Here is a 26,323-nt window from a genome sequence, read left to right on the forward strand (position 1 = left end):
ATACAAAAAATTCCATTGATTCTTGAAGTTAATCTATCGTAAAAATACTATAAATCATGATAATTGACAACATAAAATATGTTTTGAAAAAGATACAAAAAATTCCATTGATTCTTGAAGTTAATCTATCGTAAAAATACTATAAATCATGATAATTGACAACATAAAATATGTTTTGAAAAAGATACAAAAAATTCCTTTGATTCTTGAAGTTCATTTTAATTTATTTGTCTTATTTTTTTAAATTTTTTATATTTAAAAATTGCGTAAAAATACTATAAATCATGATAATTGACAACATAAAATATTTCAAAAATAAATACATTTAAAAAAATTCGATTGATTCTTGAAATTAATCTATCGTTAAAAATTATGTATAAAATACAATAAATCGTGATAATTGACAACTTAAAATATTTATTAAAAAAACAGGAAAAAAAATTGACTGATTCTTAAAATTAAATCGTGATAATTGACAACATAAAATTGTTCAAAAATGTTGTATGTGGGTAGTCTTATTGTGCCTTGAATAGCGTCAAAGAAAGTACAGGTTTGTGATAAAAAAACTTATTCCTTTATCCACTCAAACAATCGCTTCAAAAATTTCGTTATTAGCTCCAAAACATACCATTTATGTTATTGGGCCCGTGCATAGCACGGGCAACAAAATCTAGTATTTAATACTACAAGTAAGCCATACACATGTGACATGTCATATTATGATAAAATTAGTGAGAACTAGCTAGTGTAGGATCCAAAATCTAGACTTGCTGTTATATGATATAATATAATATAATAAAATGGTGCTTATTGGCAAATAAGTTGGAGGCGCTCGTGCATTGAATAATCCAAATATTTTTCAACGTTCAAATGAAGATAAAATTGTGTCCAATAATAGTGAAGCACTATGGGTCTATTTTTATTTATTCAGTTTAGGAAAAACTAATTTACTCTTATTACTAACTATAGTAAAACATTAAATTTATCATATTTAAAGGATAATTTGTAAAATTATTATTCTATATACCATTCCTTTAAAATATGTATTGAGTATTTGAGTTAATACTCCCTCTGTCCCTAATTACTTGTCCACTTTTGAATTGATATACATATTAAGAAAATAATTATTGACATAACGAGTTTACTATTTTATCCCTATTAATTATGAAGTAGATGAATTGAAAATTTAAGATTTTCAAGTTCTACCTTTTTTTCAAAATTAATTAATTGAGGGTATAATAGGTAAAAAATTGTTCTTTCTTTCTTTGTCAAAATGGACAAGTTAAAAAAAAGTAAAATAAAAATTGGATAAATAATTAGGGACTGAGTGAGTACTGAATAAGTAAAAATCGACGGAGAGTAATTTGTAGATCGCTGCACGACGGTGACAAGATAAGGTGCCAAATTTCATGCAGCAGAACCCAACTGTGTATTGTTGTTTGTGTGCTCTGGCAATTTGTCGTAACGAAGTTGCTTCACAGGATATCAATTAATGTGTTTTCTGTAAGATTATTTATCATATTTAGTCCTTCTAGGTTTTGGTAAATTAAATTGAAACAAGACCAGCTTAATGTGTAAGAAATTTTGGAGTTGAAGTAGGATCAATCTTTCTCTCTTATCAATATAAAAAAATAATACTAGAACTAGATATAGGTGCATGTGCTAGCACATGTCCAATATTTTTTATTTTTTTATTTTAATTTATGTGATATACATAGAATTTAGAAAGTTAATTAAAATTTAATATGATTTTTAAATATTTTAAGTTGTTAATTACTTTTTGTTCGTGCAAATTTAATGTGAAGATCAGGTCTATTAAGATATTCATAATTAAAGTATTTTTCATCATCGATCGTTGATTTTTTACTCAAAGTAGTTACAAGATATAAACAAATATTACCGACAATCAAAATAATAAAACTATAACTAAAGAATATGAATTTAAAACTAAAAGTAATAGCTAAAACGGATCTCATAATTTCGAAAAATATTATACACTAATTAAATTAAAGTAAAACAAAAAAAAATTAATTTTTTTCCGAAACACGCTGATGGAGGCATATTAACAAAGACGTGTCTGCTTCAACGTGAACTCTTTCTTATATAATAAGAGAATATTTGAAATATTAAAAGAGTTAAAGACATTAAGGTCACCTAATATGAAACGTCTCTACCTATATTTTTCGAGAAAAATGGTAAAAAATGTCATTAAAAATTCAACCCCAACCAAAATCAACGTTAAATAAAATTATAATCCAATAAATAAAAAAAGGTAAATTTAAACCTTTTATGTAATACTCCCTCCCTCCACTTTTATTTGTCATGTTTGTGCTTTTCGAAAGTCAATATGACTAATTTTCAAAGTTAAATTAGATTACATTAATTCGATATTTTAAACATAAAAATTAGATATTCAAAAACTATATGAAAATATTATAAATTACATTTTTTTGCATATCAATATGATGAAAAATTACATCATAAAATGTTAATCAAAGTTTTTATAGTTTGACTCTAAAGAAAAAGAAACTATGACAATTAAAAATGGACGGAACTAGTACATATGAGTCTCCCTTGATCTTAGTAGTTTCCATTAAAGATTAAATACTTTAAAGTCTTCCACTAGATTAAGGATTCAAGACTCGTTCAAATTATTTTCAACTCTTTATTATATTTAAAATTGTACTAGTAACATTTAACCTGTGTACTATATTCACAACAAAAGGTTAGGCAAAAATGGTGACACAACATTCACCTACAATAATTGTACCTCTTTAGGTCTCCTTTTTGTTGGCTTTTTCTGCAATTATTAGTTGGATTTGTAAAGTCTCACGTTTCTTTTTCCTAAGGTAGATACTATATACTTTCATTCATCATCAATTCAGTTACTGCCAATCTATTTCATATTTGTGTCCAAAAAGGTTTGTTCCATTTTGATCTCATCACTCACCAAAACCTCACAATTTCTTTTTCTTTATTTTAAACTTCAATTTTATAAATTTCAAATAAAAGTGAAAATATTTTAAATACATGACGAAACACCTACTAAATATGTGTGAACTGTTGAAGAAGAAGGAAGCTGACGATTGGAACATGTCAAAGGAACAGGTCCAACGAAGCTGACTGACGTGTCTACAACAAGTGTTGATGAAGAAGGAAGCTGACAACGTGAGATTTCTACATGAACACGGTTATCCACACGAAAATTTTAAAAAAGAAGAAGTTATTTATAAGATGTTAGATACTCTTAATGGTAAGGGATAACCTCTTGGAAAAAAATATACCAGTTTGGCTTAAAGTGAACAATATCACATCATGTTTATGATATCTTGAGGTTATTTTAACTCAACATTTGATATCAGAAGTCAGCACTAATGATTCAATGTGACGAATCATGAGATGATAGAGTGATAAGTAGGGCCTGACTTAGCGTATTTAATCGTCTACAGACTATTTTGCTATCTTTACCCTTAACTTTAAAGATGCATATACACGCAAAAAAAAAAAAACAAGACACTAAGCTTTGATAGCATAAAATATTTTTATTGAGGTGAGTGAAACATAGTTAATCTCTAGATTTGCCCATAAATGACGATGGATCATGTGAAATTTAGTTCAAGGAAGAGATTATCGGCATATATGAATTATATCACTCATAAAAAATATCTTTAAAAAACAAGACTTTTTGAAGAAAAATTGTACGAACTCGATCCAAAATAAGCCACTTCATGCTATAAAAATGATTTTTTTGGGTTGTTTTTGTCCAAAGAATAAAATGAAATAAACATATTATCTTAATTTTTCTTGTAGATTGGTGGCCATGTGTGACCAATTTGTATTTCTCCCATCTATGATCAATCTTGATGTGAGATTCAAATCTTTTATGGTCCAAAGTCCAAACTCCAGCATTCCATGTGTATTACCAACCCAATAATTATTTTTGGTACATTTTTATGCCTTTTTTTTTTCTTATAATACAGATGCTCAATTTTTAAAATTTATATATAAATATTTTGGTTGGCCAAAATTTTGATCAAATGCATATATTCTTATGGATCCTATGTATCTTCCCCATTAATGCTATTATTGAACAAGATTGTCACTTGAAAATTGCATTAATTTGTTCAATAAAATTCTCAAGGTTATGAATATATATGTAATAATGCCTTCATTAAAAAAAAAAAGAGAGGCTAGAATCCTAGAACCATTATTTGAAAAGTCAACAATTTGGTTTTAAATATAACATTATGTATAACTATATTTTATTATAACGATTAAGATTATTTTGGAATTGATTATATATATATATATATATATACTAGATGATGAAAGGCCCATTACGGGTCCAATATTACAATCTTATATATGTTTATAGTAGAAATTTGATTAGTTTTTTAAAAGAAAAATTATTATAATATTTTCAAATAAACATGATAGAAATAATAATAAAACATAATAGATGTTTAACAAACAAAAATAATGACCTACTTGATGATTTTTTTTTAAAGTAATTAATATATATGATGAATAAACGGTTTACCTAAAATGAATGAGAATTTAAAAATATTAACAAAAGTAAATATAATGTATATGACAATAATTTAACATGAGGTAGTTAATATAATAATTTATATAACTTGATTAAAATGATTTTAACTAATGATAAACTAATAGTAATAAATAAATATATGTTTCTCAATAAATTATATAATGACATATATGTTACGTAAAGTTTTCGGATTATACATAAAAAGAGAATCAAGTAAATTAGATAGTTCAAAAATTATCTTTACAATAAAAAAAAGAAGAAGCAACACCATGAAATTGAAAAGTCTGAAGAGAACCAAAGAAAATGACATAACATGCTCCGTAATTATTGAAAATTTTGTTCTTGAAGAGCTTGTTCAATGGTTGCATTCCTTTTGAATTAGGCATTTTGAGAAACGCAATTGTGATTGATATTGGATTTAACATGTTAACTAATTCATTAGGGTGTTTGAAAAGTGTAGAACAATTGAATTTTGCTGAAAATTGGCTATATGGACAAGTCCCAGAAATGTTGTGTCCACTAAGAAATATTGAATTTTACTTTTGTCTTATAATTATTTTACAAAAGTAGGGTCATTATATAGAGAATTGATCAAAAATGAAGTTCTTAATGCTGGAAAAAAATGCATTATTGTTTTTCCTAATAAGAGATCTATGCCGGAGTGTATAATAATTAGGACGCAAATTAGAAATAAAGGGCGAGAAATTTATTGGTATAAGACATGAGAGGGAGAGAATTGAGGAGTGAATGAAATGAAGAATGAGTTAATGTCTATTTATTTGTGTCATCGACTTAGTTCTAGAAAAATCTTATAATTTATAGTTCCTAGAAAAGTCATGTAACTTGTGGAGGAAATTTACCCACTTGAAAAAATATTTTGACAAGTTTAAAAATACAATTTATAGAATTTTAAAATAAAATATATATGAAATGGCCATATTACCATTCATCGTCCTCAACTTCACATTTCTATAGAATAGAAAAATACCAAGTTTTGGTCCGGCAACTTCAAATTTAAATCAAACTTACATCAGTTCACATATTTAGATTAATATGTTTGAAATCAAAGTAAAAGTACAAACTTGATTATATATTTAATGAAGAACTACTCTTTTATAATCTAGTAAGCATTTATAGTTTACTTTAAATGCAAATATACCATCATATTCATTTTATTTGTAAAGTTACTTTTTAACATCTTTTAAAATATTGAAATTAATTTTATTTATTCTTTAATTCCAATCTAATAAATATTATTAATTTTATCACACTTATTTCACTCACTGACTACATCAGAAGCGAAATCCTCAACTTTAAATACAATGCGAGCAAGAACGGGGTCGAAACAATTAATTATATTTTAAAATAATAATCTTTTATAATAAAGTAGGCATTTTTAGTAAATATGATAAACAGAAAAAATATTAAAACATAAATTAAAATAATAATAAAATAGAGTAATTAATAGAAAAGAAAGTGAAGTAATAATAAAATGAGTTAATAATAATAACAATAAATGAAGATGTTTCTAGAACTATTTAGTTTTCTTGTTATTATTCTTGGTAGATTTTTGTTAGCATGAAATTATATTTTTACCCTTAATCGTCCTACCACTTCACTCTTCTATATAATAGGAATATATATATATATATATATATATATATATTGACCTTCTTTCTTCTAACAGTTGTGATTCAGTTATTAGAGTGTACAAGATCCATATAAATAACTTATAATGGATCATAGATCAAATGTTATTTTTCAGGGTTGTTATAATTGAGATATCTATGTGATGACCCTATAAATTTCAAACATTAATGAATTTTATGCCTCTTAAGTTTGAATTGTTTTTCACTCATTTGGTAGATACTTACTTGCAATGTTATTTACATCAAATTAATACAATTTATTGCAATTGAATAATGTAATATAGTAAAATATATATTAATCAATTGTGATTAAGTAAATAGTATTGTATTTCAACACATTACACATATTATGCATTCATTAATTTGACGTAAATATGAGCAGAATAACTTTATGTGAGGAGTGATTCAGTGCACACTCTTCATTGAAATATTATGTGATATCAAGAAGTTTAATGTTAATATTATGAGTCAATATATTTTATACACCCATATACCAATGGCGGCTCAATGTGATTGGAGGACTAAAGCGAAATTTCAATTCAGGGCCTAAAATATAAACAAACTTCATACACTATTTAGATGAAAATTATTAGTATTTTAATATTATTTTTCCAGTTATTAGTTTTAGGTAAGATTTTATCAACTCAACATTAAAAAACATCATTTCAGTGTGGCAATTATTATATGAATTGTTAACATAATTATATAAGTAATAAGTCGACAATTATTAATTAAAGATAAAAGTTAGAACCATAAAATTTGACTGGTATACCCCATTTTAGTATGCTTGTAGTAATGCTTGAAACTAAAATTTAAAAAGAAATAAAAAAGAATTTGTAATTCACTTTGTTCAACACTTTTCACTATTAATTATTATTTTTAACAAAGTATAAAAGATGTTAAAGTGGGTAAATTAATATATTTTAAAAAAAATTATACCTTTTATCATAAATAATCAATATTTTCTATAGAAATATTAACACATAATTTATTCTTGATAAAAATTTGGGGTTCCCGAAATTTGGGGGCCTAAGGCAAAAACCTTATTTCCCAAAGCATAGAGCCGGCCCTGTCATTACAACTGATTTTTTTTTCACACATACATTACTAAATTTTTGACTCCGTCACTAATTATAAATACATACGGAGATAGCTACCCCGTCAGAGTCCTCCTTTATTTAAACGTAACGTTTTAGTGGTTTCTCCACATTTTTGGAGGAAAACAAAAAGATTTCTTTTCTTAGTTGCGCATCGTTTACTTGAATTAATTTTCTTTTAAAGGAAACTTGGTGGTTATTGCTACAAAAGCCATATAAAGTCAAACCCTTCTTAAAAAGTATTCAAAGTATTGAATTTTAATTTTATTTTAGGGAAAATAATTAATTAGTTCCAATATTTTTATCGTCAATGCCCTTACGTGGCGGGAGATTATGTATAAACGAATCCCACTAACATTCTTTATTTTCAAAATAAGTGGGCTAAATAAAATTGCTACTTTCACGGAGATCTCATTTATAAAATTAAGAAAAATTACATAAATGTTGGAAAGCATTAATATTTTTTGTAAACAACCAAATTAACCTTTAGGAACACATTTAACAAATAAATTAAGTGATGTCTGAAAAAAATGATTGGGCTATTAAAAAATGTGTCAGGTTAGTACTGAAAAAATAATTATCGGGAAATTACCTTATCATTAACATTTGAGTTTTAAATATGTGAATGGAAACAAAATACTTTTTCCGAAAAGATGCAATTTGAAAAACACATTTTCATATTGAAGAGTTGTGACTTTTTTGATAATGCATAATTTTTCATTATTTTAATAGTGTTTATATTGATTTAAACCAGCTAACATTAACTATAGTCATTTTTTATATATAAAGGGTGTTATACTAAAATTATCTTTCTACTATTATTTATTATTGAATTGTTTCTTTAAGAGTATGACAAATCAATACTGGATAAGCAAAAACGGAGAATATATAACCAAACAAATTCTTGAATATTTTTTTTAAAAAAAATCTTTGTCCAAAGGGGCCCTTAATTACTGGCCCCTCAAACTTACATACAGCCGCGAAGCATCACAACGACTATTCAGCTGACCACTCTTCTTCTTTGTCTCTCTTTTTATTTCTCTCCATAAATATATCTCAAATTCCAACAATTCTCATCGTGTGTGCCGACCATTACTTCATCCCATACCCCCACCCCCACCTCTCAAATCTATATAAACAGAGTGATACATTTGTTCCACCATGTTTGACTTGCCACAGCTCTCTTAAACCAAGAACCAAATTCCCCTTCAAAAAGTGGCATTTACCACTTCTTGAAGTACTCTGTTATTAACCCATTGTCAAAAAAGGTGATTTTTTTTTCTTTTCAAGATTTTAAGCTATGAAGAAACACAGAGGTTTTAGAATTGGACGGAGATTGGTGAGAGTTTTCAGCTGGTTAATTCACCGGAGAAGAAACGGAAGAATTGGAAACAAGCGGCTGAGTTGTGCAAGCAGAGCAATTTCAAAGCTCTGTAAATTGGGGGTTTTGCTGAAACAGAGAGCAAAAGGACTCTGTTCTGCAAAACCCAACTCGGGTTACATTCGGGTCGGGCAAGAACCGATTGATCTGAAGCAGGTGAGTGTACCTAAGGGACACTTGGCTGTATACGTGGGTGAGAAGGATGATGACACGTGTAGAATTGTGGTGCCTGTGATATACTTTAATCATCCTCTGTTTGCTGAATTGTTGAGGGAGGCAGAGATGGTTTATGGGTATAATTATCCGGGTCGGATCCAAATACCATGTCGGATATCCGAATTCGAGAACGTTAAATCAAGAATTGCCGCCACAGGTGGTGGTGGTGGAGAGCTGAGGTGGAGGCAGAGTTACTGATGAGTTGTGGCTGAGTCAACATTGGAGAAAATTGTAATGTGCAAATAGCATAACCCTCCATCCCAGGCCTTGTGTAGGAGAGGTTTAGTTTATGTTAGTTTTTTTTATTTTAAAAAAAGACAGTTTGATACATTAAACTTTTGCTATGTTTCGCATAATGTCAAATGTTGTGGGTGTGAAGGATTTCTTTGTACAATTTTTTGTTAACCTTCTAGCTCAATTCTCAAATAAATGTAGTTTTTTTGTAAATACTTAAATGTTCTTTGTGTCTATTCTAGTTGTTGTCTTAAAATATCACAAAGCAATATTATTTCCAAATTAAAGTTCTGGATATGCGATCTTAGATTGCATCTTCACAAATGTCTATTTTATCGAGCTCTCTTTTGGAAATATAATATCTAGATCGTGGGTGAAATTGACTCTCCAAAAACAAATCAGCAACTCGTACACAGTAGATTGGTTAAGAAAACCTCTCTAGAATCACATCATCATCATTTAGAAATTGATTAATCAATAAAGAGACGTGTACTTGATGAATATTGTGTAATCCTAGAAAGTGTTTAGGTTTTGGTTAATTAGGACTTCAAAAAGAGTCTCTTTAATTTACCCCCGTACTATTCGAAATAGTTTAAATATGTCATTCGTTATATTTTTGGGCCAAATATATCCTTACCGTTATACTTTGGGCCAAATGTACCCCTCATTCATTAAAACTTTGAATCTCAATCTTAGAATAGACAGGTGGAGGGTTGAGATTGATTTGAAGGACCATAATTTTTTGTCTCAGCCAACACCCACTCCCCCTGCTTTCTTGCCCAAACCCATTTATAAACATGAAAATATTTAGCTTCCTGCATTACATGAAAATTGGTTTATTTAATTAATGTTTTCATTTATTTTGCCTATCAAAAATATAAAATATTGGAAAAAAAGTTGCAATTTTTTTAAAAATAGTTTACTGTGTGTTGTTCTTATAATTGAACTTTCTTATTGAATAAGCAAACAAAAGCACAATTCTTTCAATGAATTGTCTGGGTTTGATTCTAAAATTTGTGAAAGTTCAATTGATGTGATGCTTAAAATTTAATTGATTTGGATTGACGCGCTAAACATATAATGCACATTGGGTGGAGAAGTTGGAAACGAAATTGTTGGGTCTTTGACCTTCAAATTTGTGATAGGAAGTTGCTGTAAATCAATGGATTATTGAAAATTATTTGGATTATTCCTTTTTAAGCTGAGATTTTCTCTTGCTTAGTATGATTCAACTGAATTCATTTTAGATTCTATAAATTTGACAATGAGCTTGAAAAAAATAATTCAAAATTCTCCAGTTCTTCACCATTGACACTTGACTCATTGAAATTTCAATTAATTGCTGAGATTTGTAAGTGTCGTGTATTCAGATGTTGAGAATCATCAACTTAGATGAATATGACATTACTCCATTGTTGTCTGTTGATATGAGAAGCCTTACTTGGATTGGATTATGAGTTATTTTAGATGTTGTCTAGGACAAAAAAAATATGGGTCCTTCAAATCAATCTCAACCCTCCACCTGTCTATTCTAAGATTGAGATTCAAAGTTTTAACGGATGAGGGGTATATTTGGCCCAAAGTATAACGATAAGGGTATATTTGGCCCAAAAATATAACGAAGGGCATATTTAAACTATTTTGGATAGTAAATGGATAAATATGACCCTTTTCCGTTTAGAAATTGATTAATCAATAAAGACTAAAGAGACATGTACTTGATGAATATTGTGTAATCCTAGAAAGTGTTTAGGGTTTGGTTAATTAGGACTTCAAAAAGAGTCTCTTTAATGCCTTCTTTTTTTTGTCTTTTTGTTATGTTAGACTCAATAGTGTCTAAACATTATTTTCATTAGATGGTATTTGTGGAGGTCTATCTTTGTTACGTTTCACCACCTATCGTGATATATAAAACAACAAATTAGTACAATCATTTTTTTACCCATTTGAGCCTCATATTTTGATTTCTCGAATTATTCAAATGTCAGTATGGAGTAGATATATATTTTCCCTATAGTACAAGAAGATTGGAAAAGACACCCCTCTTTGCTATCATCAAAACGAATTTTGTGTGTTTTAGTTTTCATATCGCAAAAAACTACATCAATGAGATCGAATAATTAAAAAGTATATATTATATTACATATTATATCACATGTGCGTATGGAAGGGATTAATGTGGACGTCCACTTCTACAGCATAAATTAAAGAATCTTCCTTCAAATAAATGAATATCTGACCATATCCCTACAAATCAGATTTTCTTAAGTTGTTTTCACTACTAATTCAGGAGTTGAGAATATTTAATTAGAGTAGTTAGTTGATACTTTTACATGTTTAATATTATCGACAATTCCCACATTTGATGTTGATTTTAATTAATCTTGGAGGCCACCAAACTAATGTGTGTGTTCCAAATTGTTATATGTAATACCAAAATCAACCACAAGTATATATGGTGATCCATGTTGCATTTGATGGCTTAATACTGAATTTATTGATATATATAATATAAAAAACCGAATTGTACCATTGACACGCCTAGCGTTGATACACCACTTACTCAGAGGCGTATCTAAGGGGAGTCACTGAGTTCATGTGAACCCATGGTCCCCTTCCGAGATCATATATAGTAGTGTTATATTTTTAAAAAAATGTTGAAATATAGATGTGTGAACCCACACTTGAAGTATCACATAATGTGATTATGACTGGGTGCACCTCTCTCCGCGAGGTTTAGAAATTTTGAATTTTTATATTTATCTTGTTTTATTTTCTTTCTAAAATTAGATAACACTTCTCTAAGTGGTAATATATATATATATATATATATATATATATGTATATATAACCACTTAGAGAAGTGTTATCTAATTTTAGATATTTAAGAATTAATTTTAGACCTATAATTTTAAAATTTTAACGATTTTCAATAGTAAAATTCTAAATATCGAACCGAACAAATTTATATCATAGATCAACCTTTTTATAACAGTGCACCCATCATCTCAAAATCCTGGATACGCCTCTGCACATACTCCGTCAACACAATTAAATAGGAGTAGCATATATTCAGCATCACATGACCTTATAAAACAGGGAAGTTCTCTTATTATGGTCCAAGAAGAAAAAAATCAGTTTCATTAGAACAAGTCAAAAGGGGGACTTTTGGACCAATAAAGAAAAAAAATGTGACGTTGAATTTCATAAAATTGATTTTTTGATTGTTTCAAGTAGCTAAAAAAAACCTTTAAATTTCTTTTCACATTAGTTAAATTCGATATAGACGGACGGAATTGACGACATTACCCAACGACCAGAGCATTATTATATGACTAGCATCGAAGAGTGCTATTGTACAGGAGTTGGTGTACATAACTAACTCAAAAGGAAGAGCATATAGTGACCTAAATTACAATCTTACAAACATATTTTGTTGTAGCTAGGCAACTCTTGTGCAGTCTGTATGATAAAAACAAGACTACTCTTGAGTCATCATCAAGCGCTAAAGCCTCGGTTCGCAGCGCTATACTCCTCTGTATGTCCATTGCAAGCAGCCATAAATGCTTCCTCCATAGCATCTCTGGAGATACCATTGTTGCAAATGTTTGCAAATGCTCTCATGTGTTTCATGCCATATTGTGCCAGCGAACCACAATGTGCCTCGAAAAGGCGAACCTGGCAAGAAAAACAATATCAAGTATGTCTTCAGGAATTCCAAAGTCATTGAATTTAACAAACATTTACTACACTTGGATCAGATTATTTTACCGTTGATTTTAGGCATTCCCAATCATCGACGAGAGGTAGACCAGGTTTTCGGACAGAGCTGAGAACAGAACCACCCTTTATTGGACCGAAAAGAAACACTCCAACTGCATCTATGCTCCCATCAAGATGTTGCCTATGCTGCAGTGTCTCAGTAATCTCTTTCCGAAGCTTGGCCTTCTCGAGTGAATTGTCTTCCAGCTTCTTATACTGTATAGACCAAGAAAACATGTACCAAGACCAAATCAAAATGATATACCACCAAGCAGAACTATAAAACGGGTGCTCATAGTATTTCAAATTTTGGGGTGGGGGTTTCTAAATTCGAACAATATCCCACAGGTGAATTCGTAGCGTTCAAATTCCAATTCAAGCTCTAGTTCAATAAAAAGTGTAGGCTAATCTTATAATCTGGATTTAACATAAAAATATCAGGGAACTAGTGAGCTGCCATACAAAAGAATGCTTCCACTTGAAGAACGGTCATCGGATAAAACAAAACATAAATGTAACTGTAGTCACTAGACAAACTTGTACCTCTCCATCCCACTCTATATGACTGACCAAACATTTCTACTTTGATGAGTTTTAATCCCTCTCCTACTCGAATGTATAATGAAATTACTCAATTATTATACAAAGATATTCAAAACTTACTCTTTCCCATAAGAAGAGAAGATCAGCATCCCTCTGATTGACCACCTCCAATCGTGCGAAATCAATCTTGTTCGCAGGAAGATTCACGGTGGCAGGGTCAAATCCTTGGTACAAGTAAACTTTCTCGGGCTTAATTTCTTTGCTTCCATATTCCATAACATGAGATCCAGCATTATAGTTGTTGGAGTTGGAAGTTCTTTCCTTCACCTACAATCACAATATAGCATTAAAATTCAATGACGACGACTCCTCACAAACTACGTTGCTCGGACTCCTCAATAATGCCATCGGATGAGTTTCGTATAGTCCAAAAATAGTGCACTTTGGAGGTCTGAAATGGGTGAGACACATATTTGAAAAGTTCGAACAACATAGCTCATAAGAATATATTAGATGCGCCAAATAAAAGTCTTGGTTTATTCACCTTCTCGTATTGCTGTTTTATTGTTTCCTTCTTCAGGTTATGAGACTCGCTGAAAACAAGTTAAACATTGAGTAATCATCAGCAAACCAGCAGAGTAACACTTGATAAGCTTGCTTTACCCTTGAACCACCATGTAAACCATTAGCTTGCTTAATTTTTTTAGTATAACACGCGTGGACAAATTGGTTTTATAACTATAATTTCCCAAATATTACTACTTATCAATCAAGCAATCGTTTAGTTTGCATTACCTGTCCTCCATCCATGCAACACTATACAAGTCTCCCAAACATGTGATATATTCTGATGGAGGTGGAGGATCCATTCCTGGGCAATACGTCCCCCAACTGCTTTCTTCAGCGTTTGAGGCTGTCGTCACATAAATGTTCAAGTTTTCAGGCATTAACCCCTCGAACACACTACCGCTCTCACAAGCTTCAATATACAGGACCTGCATAAAGCACAACATACTAAATAATTCTGATAGGAAATGGAACTATCAAGTTTATATATATGTAAAATATATTGCAGTTTTTACCATCTCTTTGTAGGTCCCAGCTGCGTATTTTTTCTTCAACACCTCAATTAAATCTTTGCCATAAAGGTAAGGCATGTTGGGCATTCCTGAAACAAAGATAAACTCCTAGTATCAAAATGTATTCCATTGTTAATAGCTGCAAATCAAGTATAATTACAGACTCACCAAGCACCCCTGGACCACCATGATCGGAGTAATACAAAAATATTCTGTCATTCGGTCCACTATTGACGACCTTCCCACTTCCACCTTTCACGGCACTTTTATCACCAAGAAGCACGGCATACAAGTTTGCTGCAGTGACGTGCTCACCGGTATAGTCCTACCATAATCATCTTATCAAGTGTGAGATTACTGCTTGCTAAAAGAAAGAGACGAATGTACCCTTCAAAATTAATCAACTCCGCAAAATAATGCAGAAGTACAAGAAACAAGCTCCATATTTTTCTAAAATAGTTCACCACCTATCTTGTGTTTCCACATTTCAATTTGCTCCTATCACGTACCAAGATAAGCTTCGTAGTATAATTAGCTTTGATCAAGAAACTAAAATCATAGACGAAGTACATACTAACCAATTCGATTTGGTAAAAGTCCAAAAAAAAGTTTCACTTCGCCTACTAGACTGGTACCGATTAAAGAATCTCATTACTGTGTCATATAGGGAAAAAAAAACACGAGTTCCCCGATAGTTCGTTGATTCATACTCCCAAATAAAGGTATCATATATACCATATTCAAGTCTAGGGTATCAAATTATCTAAGCAGTTCACAGCCTCTGCATCTCCTAGTAGAGCTATATTTCTAATTTGAGGTTCAGTGTTCTACTAAAGAACCTCAAAGGAACTAGAGGCACAACATTTTTCAATGGAGAAATGAAATGTTATGACTAATCACATATGCTACGACATGACAGAAGATCTTACATTTGGGAAGTTGTCAAATTACATTTGGGACTTCGGTTAAAATTAAGAGCATATGCACTATGTATGAAAGGATACAACAATAAGATATAACATTTGGTTATTACCTTAGGCACACCGGCATAGACATCACTACCATTTGGATGATTGATTATTACTCCTGGTCTAGGATTCAACTCGCTCTTGGCAATGTCATCGTACATGAATACTACTATGTTCTCATCTTTCAATCCTCCTCTTTTCAAGATTTGGTAAGCATGACATACATCTGCCTGCATTCACCCCATATAACTTCAAACCAATTAGCAGAATAAATCGCGAAAGCCTAAACTTGATTAGTAATGGCAGCAACATCACTATCCAACGAAATACATACCAATTTCCAATTTGCATTAAACAAGCAGAGTTTGCTATATATCATCAATTCAGCTGACATCTATGCCCTTCAACATGCATACAAGTAGACACTTACACTATCATAAAGTTAAACAACTAGATGCACGCATCCTACCCTGCAAATCTCACATGATTTGACCGGTAGGATGCATGCATCTCGCGCAATTTTCCATGTGTCTGATTAATTAAGTTGGGAAACACTTCAACCAATAGAACATCACTGTGTGCTTGGCCCAATTTTCGAGAAGTGCCTTTCTTCATAAAGTTGTTTTGGTGCTTTTGAAAAACAGTTTCTGCTACTACTCAAAAAAACGCCTGATTTGCTTCTATAAGCTTTGATCAAACACTTCAAAGAAAAAGCATTTTCGACTCACCAAAATAGTGGCCAAAAAGTCTATTAATTAGATTAACATCCAAACTAGACATAAAACAGATTCATTTTTTCTAAATACTAATGTCAATTTTCTTCCAATCACAATAGTGAAAACACACTTATATAATTCGAACAACGGAACACGAAAATTGCCACACTTTTGGTCTCAAAATTAGCAATTTTTCTATTGTAGAATCTGCATGTGAGAGGTGTTCATGATCATAAATTACCTGATGCCGATAATTTCCGTACCCATTTGAACCAGCCACAAGAACCGCCCACCGCACGCCGCCACCGTCTTCCTCCATTTCATCATCATCACGATCTACCGGCGACCGTATCAAAGGGTCCCACAAGCGGTGGGCCCTACCTATCCTTGTATCAATTTTTGGTTCAAAAGAAATAGCCCCCACCATAACCAACAACATCAAGGTTACACATACTGTAAAATTACAGGACCCCATCAAAACAATAAAAACTCAAATTTTGTTGATTGAAAAAAAGGTGAAGAAACAGAGGAGCTGAGAATTAGTGAAGTATTGGGTTTTATTATGTATGTGGCGGTGTGTGTATACATGCAGAAGCAGAGTGTGACACCTATCAACTCACGTGGAACCAATAATACCAGGTGTTGGTGTACAACAACATGAAAGCAGGATTTCATATTTTGTTAATCTTTGCATTCTAATTTCTGCGTTACCAACTAATTTCAACATTACTAATACTAATCTCACTGTTGTTAATCCCAATTTAGACCTCATTTGTTAGGTTACTGAGTGTATTTTATTTATGTTATTATTAATGAAAAAAAAGTCATATTTGATTTGAATAAGTCTTCATCATTAAAATTTTGAATAAAATCTTAATATCATTAACATTATTTTTGTGTGGATTTTTTTTATTATTACTATTTTTATGATTATTAGTTAGTATTATGGAGAATTACTTTTTGTCATCATAATTACAGTCACCATTATCAACCACCTCTATCATCACAATCATTACTGACAACCATCATCACACTTTTAATCATTATTATTCGTCGCTACTACAGTAAAGATAATTATAGTCATATCGCTACATTCACCACCACTACACCATCGCCGTCGATCCTCCACATCAACAACCACCGCTACAATTAGCAATGTCACCAACTATCATCGAATATCTCCTTGACAAAACATGTACTTTAGGCCTAAAATCTATTGAAAACAAACACTGTACTATATATTATTGTATTAATAATGGTACTATATTTGTAAGTCATTATTTTATTAAAATATAAGGGATTTAGGGCTAGATGAATCAAATTGAGAAACTAGTTGAATCCATTTATTTGTAAATTGTACCATTAATGCTTGTTAGCTTGTTGGTCTTCCTAAGGTAGTGTTTCAGTACTCGAGCTTCATGTGTGTTTTGCCTAAGCAAGACTTGAAACTACTCTACAACATTTTGAAATTACAAAGTTTGAAGATATATATAGGTCTTTCATTGAAGAAGAAAAACAGTCTTTATTACATATAATATATATCAACTAAATAAAAAACAGTAAATTTCTTAAATCTCTTGTAGCATTTTATTGTCAATGTTGGTATAAATATTTGTGCAACACAACATTGATGTCGATGAAATGAGCTGTTACATCTCTCAAATTTTAAGTTAGTAGTCAAAAATGGTTCAAACAACTTCTAAGATTGTGCTATGAGGTATCATGTGACTCGAAATATTTTTATTTTGGGTGAGGCACTATTAATAAAAATTGTGTGAGTATTTCTTCTTGACAAGTGTCGTCGCAGTGGCGGAGCCACTTTGAGGGGTGTCGACTGATATTACTTCGTTGAAAAATTATACTATATAATTTGATAAAAATAATTTGTTTATATAATATATATATATATTACTTATTGGTACTTCTTTTTATTTTTAAGTGATTTTACTTCTTTATATTTTAATATTTCTTGAGTAAAATTCTATCTCCGTTACTACACTATGAGACCTATTATCTCTTTTTATTCGCTCATCACTCAACACAATGTGCATGCTCAATGACGTAGTCGTACATAGTTCAAGGTGGTCAGTTGGACATCATTCATCGAAAAATTATACTATGTATATAGAAAATTGTACAAAATATATAGCTCAAAAATTATTTTTCATATACATATATTAAATCTTGAATATTCATAATGAAATTTTTGACCTCACCACGTCAAGTTTGTGAGTCACATAAAATATTTCACGATAGGAGCATGCACATTGTGTTGCCTTGTTTCTTAATTTTGTTTTGTAATTTTCTACTTTTCATTGATAACTGTTACTTTTAAGCACATCTTTAGGCCAATTTCCGCAAGAAATAGCTCAACTTAGGATATATTCGATATTTAGGAAAATATGTTTGCCTATACTGACTCGACACTCTTCTTAAGAAATTATTATATATTAGAAATTTATTTTCCTAGATTAATTTTATTAATAAATGTTATAAAAATATAAATTTGACCACTAACATTTTATATAGTTTTTAAATGATAAGGACTAAGGAGGATATTGAAAGAAAATGATAATTTTTTCTTGATTTGTAAAAAAGTAAACAAGTAAAAAGAAAAAAAGTATTTTAAATATAAGAATTAAGTAAAATAAAATAGAGAGGGTATTATAAATATCGAAAAACTTTAAAAATCTAGATTTGATCATAAACGTTTTTATATAATTATTTATTGATATGAAACGATCAGAGTATTATTATAAATACAGAAAAAAAGCCAAAAATTGAGCTATTGGGTGCACAAATTTCTTGTTTGAAGAGACCTTGTCTAGATCTTGTTAAAATTATATCTAGCAACTAGCAAACATGTTATACCAATTCCATAGCTATGGATGTCTCCACATTTAAAGTTGAGTGACCAATGTTACGCATGTTTGTTGCAAGTTAACGAGGCAAGGTAGTAATAGTAATCATAATATTTGTACTTGATGCACACAATTGGAATAAAATGGCTCTCATGCCACCCTAAGAGGAAGCACCATCACTTTCAAACCCCTAGGTGATTTGGAGCTGTATTTCTAACTTCTAAAAAATTTCAAGCCTTCAATTTCACCTAACACACTTGTCTGATCGTTCATCTGGTAGAGTGTATAAAAATAATATAAAATAATATATATTTGTAATGTTTGTATTAGTAGTGCTTATATTAGTTATACATAGAATATTTTTTTGCAATATTGTTTGATTTGGTCGTTTGGTAGAGTGTATAAAAATAATGTTCAATAAAGTGTATTAGTAATATATACATAAATAATGATTGTATTAGTTATGTTTGCATTAGTTATGCATAGATTATTTCGTATGTATCATTTGGTTTGGTGTATACAAATAGTATGTACCGTATAAAAATGTTTTCTTATAAAAATCTCCTCCATAATTATGGTGGAAATATGTAAAATTGCTTTTGAGGGGTAATTGAGTTTTTAACCATGCTAATGCATGTAATAAATCCTTTTGCATTAATTTACTCATACCTGGAAATCTATGGTATTAGTAATATACTCTCTAATACACAATAGAGTCTTGCATCAGTTATACATAGCATAAAAAAGTGCACCAAACAAAGTTAACTAATGCATAGAATTAATGTGTGCATTATATTTGTTAATACACTCTATCAAACGACCCCTTTAAATTGTGTCAAGTGAAATTGAAGACTTGAAATTTTCAAACTTAGAGCCATACGATAGATACAAATCCAATTGAACAAGAATCGTATTGAAAATCTATTTGTATCTTCAAAAAATCGCAAATTACAAACACAATTATTATAGCAAAAATTCAAGAGCTAAGTGTCAGTAATTTTTGTTTTAAAAAATCCAATCAAATTTTGTTATGATTCATGTTGTCTCACCTATGAGGGATGATCATCGTCAAATCTATGTCTTCATAGATTTTCAAAAGATTCTATCTTACCGTTTGAGAGAAATCAACCAACGAAATTTGATAAAATTCTTATTTGTATATTATTGTATATAGACGTATAAATACCATGTATATATGTTGGATGTATAATATTACGTTTCAAGTTTTTAAATATTTTTATTAAGAAAACATATCAAAAATTTGTATATTATTATACACCTATATATATTATTGTATATCACATTATGTTTTAGCCTAAAGATTTGTAATATAAATTTTTAAGCTGTATTTTTTACAATATAAATTAAGTAATTATATTTTTATAAAAAAAATTATATTTAAAAACAAAATAGATACACTAAACTCTCTAGAATTCAAAAATAGAAGGTCGACCACAAAAATTTATTGTATCCAATCTTACCATCTATGTTTCATTCTTCTCCCAATTTAACTTGTAAAAAAAAAAAAACGAATCCCTCCGTTTCTATTAAAGCTAAGTTAACCCTAGAAATTCCAATAATAACTCCAATCGTCATAGAACTTTCCAGAACCTCAAGCAGAACCTACAAGAACCCTCTAGTCCCCACTACCACACAAACCCCTCTTTTATAAATCCCTAAAAACTCAAATCTTTCTTCTCTTCACTACAATTCTTCCTCAGATTTCTTCAAATAAATTCCTGTAAATCAACAGCCATGGCCGATGAAGCTAAGGCCAAAGGTAACGCCGCTTTCTCCGCCGGCAATTTCACCGACGCTATAAACCACTTCACTGAAGCCATCAATCTTGCTCCCACCAATCATGTTCTTTACTCTAACCGATCTGCTGCATACGCTTCATTAGGGAAATATTCCGATGCTTTATCCGATGCACAGAAAACAGTTGACCTGAAACCCGATTGGGCGAAAGGGTATTCTCGTCTTGGTGCCGCTCATTCTGGACTTCACCATTACGACGATGCGGTTTCTGCTTACAAGAAGGGGCTTGATATTGATCCAAATAATGAGGGTTTAAAATCGGGTCTTGCTGATGTTCAATCAGCTCAGGCTCGATCTCGTGGTCCGGCGGCTCCGCCGAGCCCGTTTGGTGATGCGTTTTCCGGTCCGGAGATGTGGACTAAGTTGACTGCGGATGCGAGTACAAGGGGTTATTTGCAACAGCCTGATTTTGTTAGCATGATGAAGGATATTCAGAAGAATCCGAGTAATTTGAACCTTTATTTGAAGGATCAGAGGGTAATGCAAGCACTTGGAGTTTTGTTAGGTGTGAAATTGTCGACTAGGATGCCGGAGGAGGACGATGAGATGCCGGAAGCTTCGACGGAGAGGAAGAGACCAGCGGAGACGGAGCATGTGAAGGAGGAGAAGCGTCCCGAGCCTGAACCAGAGCCGGAGCCAATGGAAGTGCCTGAGGAGGAGAAGGAAATTAAAGAGAAGAAAGCGAAAGCACAGAAGGAGAAAGAGGCGGGTAATGCTGCTTACAAAAAGAAGGATTTTGAGACTGCAATTCAGCACTACACTAAGGCTATTGAGCTTGATGATGGAGACATATCTTTCATTACTAACCGTGCTGCGGTCTACTTGGAGATGGGAAAGGTATTATCCCCAAACCTTAATACTCCTAATGTTATTTGGCTAGATAAGGAGCATATGATGTTAATTTGACTTGCATGGTATAGTAATAGTAGTAGTAAAGCTAAAAGTTCAATTTTTTTTTAAAAAAACAAGTCTGCTTGTCTTGCCTAGTTCGCGCTTTATCTGTTTTTATGATCCTTGCTTGCTACAATTGATCTAGTCTTTAACTTGATCAAAACAAGTTGAAGTTTTTGAATTATTGCACTTCGGAGTTAGCCTAGCTCAGCGTAGTTGAGCTGAAGTTTATGGTAGACAAGGGTTTGAATCTAGCTGTGTGGTAGGATAGTACATGTCCTGCTTGAGTTGTTTAAAAAATGGCACTTCAATAGTTTAATGAGTTTTGGCTTTTGGAAGTTGTATAGATTATGTTGAAATAGACAACGATCCTGAAAATCGGAAGAGAGGCTGTATAAATTGGAATGGAGGAAGGAGTATCAACTTTTACTACTTGTGTGTTTGTCGTCTTTATGCATTTTTTTGGTGACATGCTTGGGGGAATTTGATTTCATCATCAGCGTAGTTGATGTGGTAGAAGGATTTCACTTTTCTCCTAGGTAAAAGGCCATCTGGTAGTGCTGTAACTCCTTGGTGAGTTCGGTATTCTTTTTTTCAATTTATAACCAAGTTTGTGGGGTTTGTTGTGAGGTTTTAGTTTGGTTCCATATAAGAAATGTTGTAGTCGAGAGGGCACAGAGTATCATAGAGGGAAATGGAATTTGGCTTATTGGCAGATTTATGATGCTGGACATAATGTCTTTGTGTAGAAGCGTTCAAACATGTGTGTGATATTCTCTTCTCAAGGTGTTCATTTTTTGTTTGGGTAATTGGTTGGTTGTTATTACACCCTTGGCAGATTGCTATAGTAGTATTTCTCATCAATTGTCTACTCTTTTTTTATCAGTCAATCGTCTAGCCTTTATATCCAAAAGCAGGTTACTGATCTTCTTTGCTATCTGTTCCTTTTTTGTTTTTTTGGGTGGTGGAAGAGGGTGTCTCTGGTTTTTTTCCTGCTGTGGTAGAATTGCCTATCTGAGTTGTCTTTCCTAATATATTAGGAGAGCATAATAATTAGTGAAAGGTCTTCCATGTTAAATGGAAAATCTGATCTATTAATCCCCAGATGGTATGTCTCTCTGAAACCTATGAACAGCTGTGAAGTGGTGATAGTACAGGTGCTAATGCATTGATTCCATAGCTTGTGTTAGGCATGGAGTGTGTGGTGCTCTTCATTGAAGATCTGCTTGTTAATGAACCTGAAAATTCTACACAATGTATATACATGTTAGGTGCCCAATTGGTGCTGGGTTAGTAGTGATGTGTCACATTATTTAAAAGGGAATATAATGTGCTTAGAAGAAGCCCAAATGTTACAGAAGATGTAGTTAAAACACGGATATTGGTAACCTTTATGCGCAGTCATTTGTAAATTATGTTTATTCTTTTCTTTTTTGATTTTTCGTTTATTCTAGCCTTCCATAATTGATGCAGCTTAGAGTTGTTTGCTGATGGTTGTGAAGTAAATGTGTGACTTTTTGCTTTAGAAATTGTTTAACCATGGCAGTAGTCTCTTTACGTGCTTTACAAACTTACTCTCTTCAATAACTGTATCTATCTTCACTTATGCGGTGGTAGTAGTCACTTCCTCTTCTATGGTTAACGAAATCTGTATATAGGCTTCTCCTGGGAGATCTGTGTCTGTCCTGGTATCTAGCTGTTTGCATGGGAATTTCTCATTGCTGCCATGCCTTTTTGGGTGGATCATGCATTAAGAGTACACTCCGGTTTGTCAGGAAGATACATCTGGCCAGAAAAGCAAAATTCTTAGAAATTCCATGAAAGGAATTCTGAAGTGAATTGATGTTACTAACCAACAAAATCTTGAGTTTAGGGGGAAGTTTGTGAGTTCATCGGCTTCCTTTTCTAATTTCTAATATAATTAATCACCAAAGTTGACCCTCCAAGCTGTTAAGTTTAAGGGAAAGGGTTTGAGTTAGTCCACTTCCTTTGCTAATTAGTCTCCATTTAGGACCAGTAAATAGCATATAAAGCCGAGGGGTGAGTAGAGAGGTAATCTTTGCCAACTTACTCTACCTATATGTCCTTGATATTTTTGGTGACTGCATGACATGATACTTGGTCATTAGAGGGATAGACATGGTGATGAGTTGTGTTCCCATCCCCATTGCCTCCCAGGTTTCTGTATCCTCTTCTTTACCCATAGCAAGTGTAATATTTTGAGCCTAGTTCCAGAACTCCGATCTGTTTCCTGTGATGGTATGATTTACCTGTGAAATTTCTGAATAATTTCTCTGCTCTTGTGAACTCACTTTTTGATGTGATTTTTGCCTTGATTTCAGTATGAGGAATGCATCAAAGATTGTGACACAGCTGTTGAAAGGGGGCGAGAGCTAAGGTCAGACTATAAGATGATCGCAAGGGCTCTGACTCGCAAGGGAACTGCCTTGGCAAAGTTGGCTAAAAGTTCGAAGGATTTTGAAGTTGCAATTGAGGTTTTCCAGAAAGCTCTGACCGAGCATCGCAACCCGGATACCCTTAAGAAACTGAATGAAGCTGAGAAGGCGAAAAAGGAATTAGAGCAGCAAGAGTATTTCAGTCCACAAATAGCAGATGAAGAGCGTGAGAAAGGTAGTTCTTTCTAAGGCTTGTCTTTGTTGTTTTTCCTCTTATGTGGCTAACTTTCTTCACTATGTTACAGGAAATCAGTTCTTCAAGGAGATGAAGTATCCAGAGGCGGTTAAACATTATACTGAATCCATAAAGAGGAATCCCAACGATACGAAGGTATGGCCTTCCTCCAACTTCTGTAACCTCTTTTGACTTGAGAACTTCTCCCTGTCCTTTATTGAGGACTCAATCCTTGGTAACTGCAAGTGATGCTTGTATTTTCTCCTTTGTTTTTTGTTAGGCTTATAGCAACCGTGCTGCCTGCTACACCAAGTTAGCTGCATTACCTGAGGGGCTCAAGGATGCTGAGAAGTGCATTGAGCTCGATCCAACATTCGTAAAGGGTTACACCAGGAAGGGTGCCGTTCAGTTTTTCATGAAAGAGTATGAAAAAGCTTTGAAAACTTACCAGGAAGGATTGAAGCTTGATCCTCAGAATCAGGAACTCCTAGATGGTGTTAAGAGGTATATGAATTTATAATCACATATCTCGTCAGTTGCTTCCTTTTAAGTTGTTAAGGGTGTATATGATTCTTAAAATTGGTTTCCTTTTATGGTCTGATCTGTGTTTTACTTTCCTTCTTTTTCTGCATTTCACCTATCTTGTTTTTTCAAGAAGACATGGAAAAATATGGTTCTTATTGCAACTTAAAAATGCTCTATTCATTTTGCAGATGTGTTGAGCAAATAAACAAGGCAAGCCGAGGAGATCTAACTCCAGAGGAGCTCAAAGAAAGACAGGTACTGTTTCTTTGCATTATAATCTTGTTTTGCTCCAGGTAAAGATAATCGGTGATGGTTAACACTCGTAAATCAATTTCTTTGATCAGGCTAAGGGGATGCAAGATCCAGAAATTCAGAACATCCTTACAGACCCAGTAATGAGACAGGTAAAATATTTGGTTGCCTGAGAGCATTATGTTTGTCTTGTCATATACCAATATCATTGTGTGATTAACTTGGGCATTTCGTATTCTGGAGCAGGTGCTAAGTGACTTCCAGGAGAACCCAAAAGCTGCACAAGATCATATGAAGAACCCTCTTGTCATGGACAAGATCCAGAAATTGATTAATGCAGGAATTGTGCAAGTTAGATAAGTAGCAATACTTCCAACTCACCATGGAAAGTAGCTTTGGACTATCCATTATTTTTTTCCATCCTTTGTTTACTTAAAATTGTTCCTTCATTATGAACTCCTTTTATTCACTTTCGAAGTGTAATGTCGCACAATGTCTGGGTTTTCCATCATCTCTTCTTTTCCTTTATTTCTTCTGTGGTAACTGTTAAAATTTTGTATCTTGTTTTTCTTCGAGGATCCGAAAGGAAGGAATGTTGGTGCGTTTATGTCTTAATTGTTGTGCTTCCTGCCTATTTAAGTTACTTCACTATATTTCAACATCATTGTAGCCATCAAAATCTCAAATACAACTTTCCCTAAGTGGCATCATAAACACTATTTCCGCTTGTACTAATATTTCTATTTCAAAGTTTATACTAATGTGTTTTGGGAAAAGTATATTCAAGCAACTAAATAATATTTGCAAAAATTATAAGCAAACGCAACATCTTCAATTTAGCTTCAATAACATATTGTAAATTAACGAATGTGTATGCAAATCTTGTGTAACGTATCAAAACGGTTATGATAGAGAATGCGATAACGAAGGAACTATATCACTTAATATTAATTGATTCTACAATGTCTTTACAAACAGACTTTACTTGCGTGAACAATTATTTAGTTTAGCACTAATCTAAAATATTTACAGATATTAGGGTCTATAAACAATACTTAAAAAGTACATCCAAATATTAAATATTCTCAATTTGAAACAATTTTAATTAGAGTGAAAAATATTTGATTTTCATAGACAAAATGTCCAGCAGC

At 31.9% G+C, this 26,323-nt stretch overlaps 3 protein-coding genes across 3 annotated transcripts; 2 read left to right on the forward strand and 1 right to left on the reverse strand.

Annotated features, from left to right (window-relative positions):
* Nucleotides 1-8,292: 8,292 nt before the first annotated feature.
* On the forward strand, nucleotides 8,293-9,344 carry LOC102583229 (auxin-responsive protein SAUR36-like). Its single transcript, XM_006355433.2, has one exon. The coding sequence runs from the start codon at nucleotides 8,596-8,598 to the stop codon at nucleotides 9,088-9,090; it is 495 nt and encodes a 164-aa protein (XP_006355495.1). The 5' UTR covers nucleotides 8,293-8,595; the 3' UTR covers nucleotides 9,091-9,344.
* A 3,081-nt stretch (nucleotides 9,345-12,425) lies between these two features.
* On the reverse strand, nucleotides 12,426-16,794 carry LOC102583556 (vacuolar-processing enzyme beta-isozyme). The gene is made up of 9 exons (XM_006355434.2): nucleotides 16,436-16,794; nucleotides 15,544-15,708; nucleotides 14,679-14,835; nucleotides 14,514-14,599; nucleotides 14,227-14,426; nucleotides 13,976-14,024; nucleotides 13,552-13,758; nucleotides 12,898-13,104; nucleotides 12,426-12,804 (listed from the first exon to the last, which is right to left on the reverse strand). Exons 1-9 carry the CDS (start codon nucleotides 16,667-16,669, stop codon nucleotides 12,625-12,627), a joined length of 1,485 nt encoding a protein of 494 aa, XP_006355496.1. The 5' UTR covers nucleotides 16,670-16,794; the 3' UTR covers nucleotides 12,426-12,624.
* Nucleotides 16,795-20,642: 3,848 nt separating this feature from the next.
* On the forward strand, nucleotides 20,643-25,787 carry LOC102583884 (hsp70-Hsp90 organizing protein 2-like). The gene is made up of 7 exons (XM_006355435.2): nucleotides 20,643-21,710; nucleotides 24,107-24,395; nucleotides 24,466-24,551; nucleotides 24,676-24,899; nucleotides 25,109-25,175; nucleotides 25,265-25,324; nucleotides 25,419-25,787. Exons 1-7 carry the CDS (start codon nucleotides 20,811-20,813, stop codon nucleotides 25,530-25,532), a joined length of 1,740 nt encoding a protein of 579 aa, XP_006355497.1. The 5' UTR covers nucleotides 20,643-20,810; the 3' UTR covers nucleotides 25,533-25,787.
* Nucleotides 25,788-26,323: the final 536 nt, after the last annotated feature.

Source organism: Solanum tuberosum, unplaced genomic scaffold, assembly GCF_000226075.1.
Source record: "Solanum tuberosum cultivar DM 1-3 516 R44 unplaced genomic scaffold, SolTub_3.0 scf00201, whole genome shotgun sequence".
Classification (NCBI taxonomy): Eukaryota; Viridiplantae; Streptophyta; class Magnoliopsida; order Solanales; family Solanaceae; genus Solanum; species Solanum tuberosum.

Bases quoted from the DNA above. Each gene is read 5' to 3' on its own strand.
- LOC102583556 (XM_006355434.2), bottom strand. From the start codon at position 16,669: ATGGGGTCCTGTAATTTTACAGTATGTGTAACCTTGATGTTGTTGGTT. The intron at 14,427-14,513 runs GTAAAAACTGCA...TGCTTTATGCAG, and splicing joins CTGGGACCTACAAAGAGATG to GTCCTGTATATTGAAGCTTG. The intron at 13,759-13,975 runs GTGAATAAACCA...TTGTGATTGTAG, and splicing joins TAAAACAGCAATACGAGAAG to GTGAAGGAAAGAACTTCCAA.
- LOC102583884 (XM_006355435.2), top strand. From the start codon at position 20,811: ATGGCCGATGAAGCTAAGGCCAAAGGTAACGCCGCTTTCTCCGCCGGC. The intron at 24,900-25,108 runs GTATATGAATTT...TTCATTTTGCAG, and splicing joins CTCCTAGATGGTGTTAAGAG to ATGTGTTGAGCAAATAAACA. The intron at 25,325-25,418 runs GTAAAATATTTG...ATTCTGGAGCAG, and splicing joins CAGACCCAGTAATGAGACAG to GTGCTAAGTGACTTCCAGGA.
- LOC102583229 (XM_006355433.2), top strand. From the start codon at position 8,596: ATGAAGAAACACAGAGGTTTTAGAATTGGACGGAGATTGGTGAGAGTT.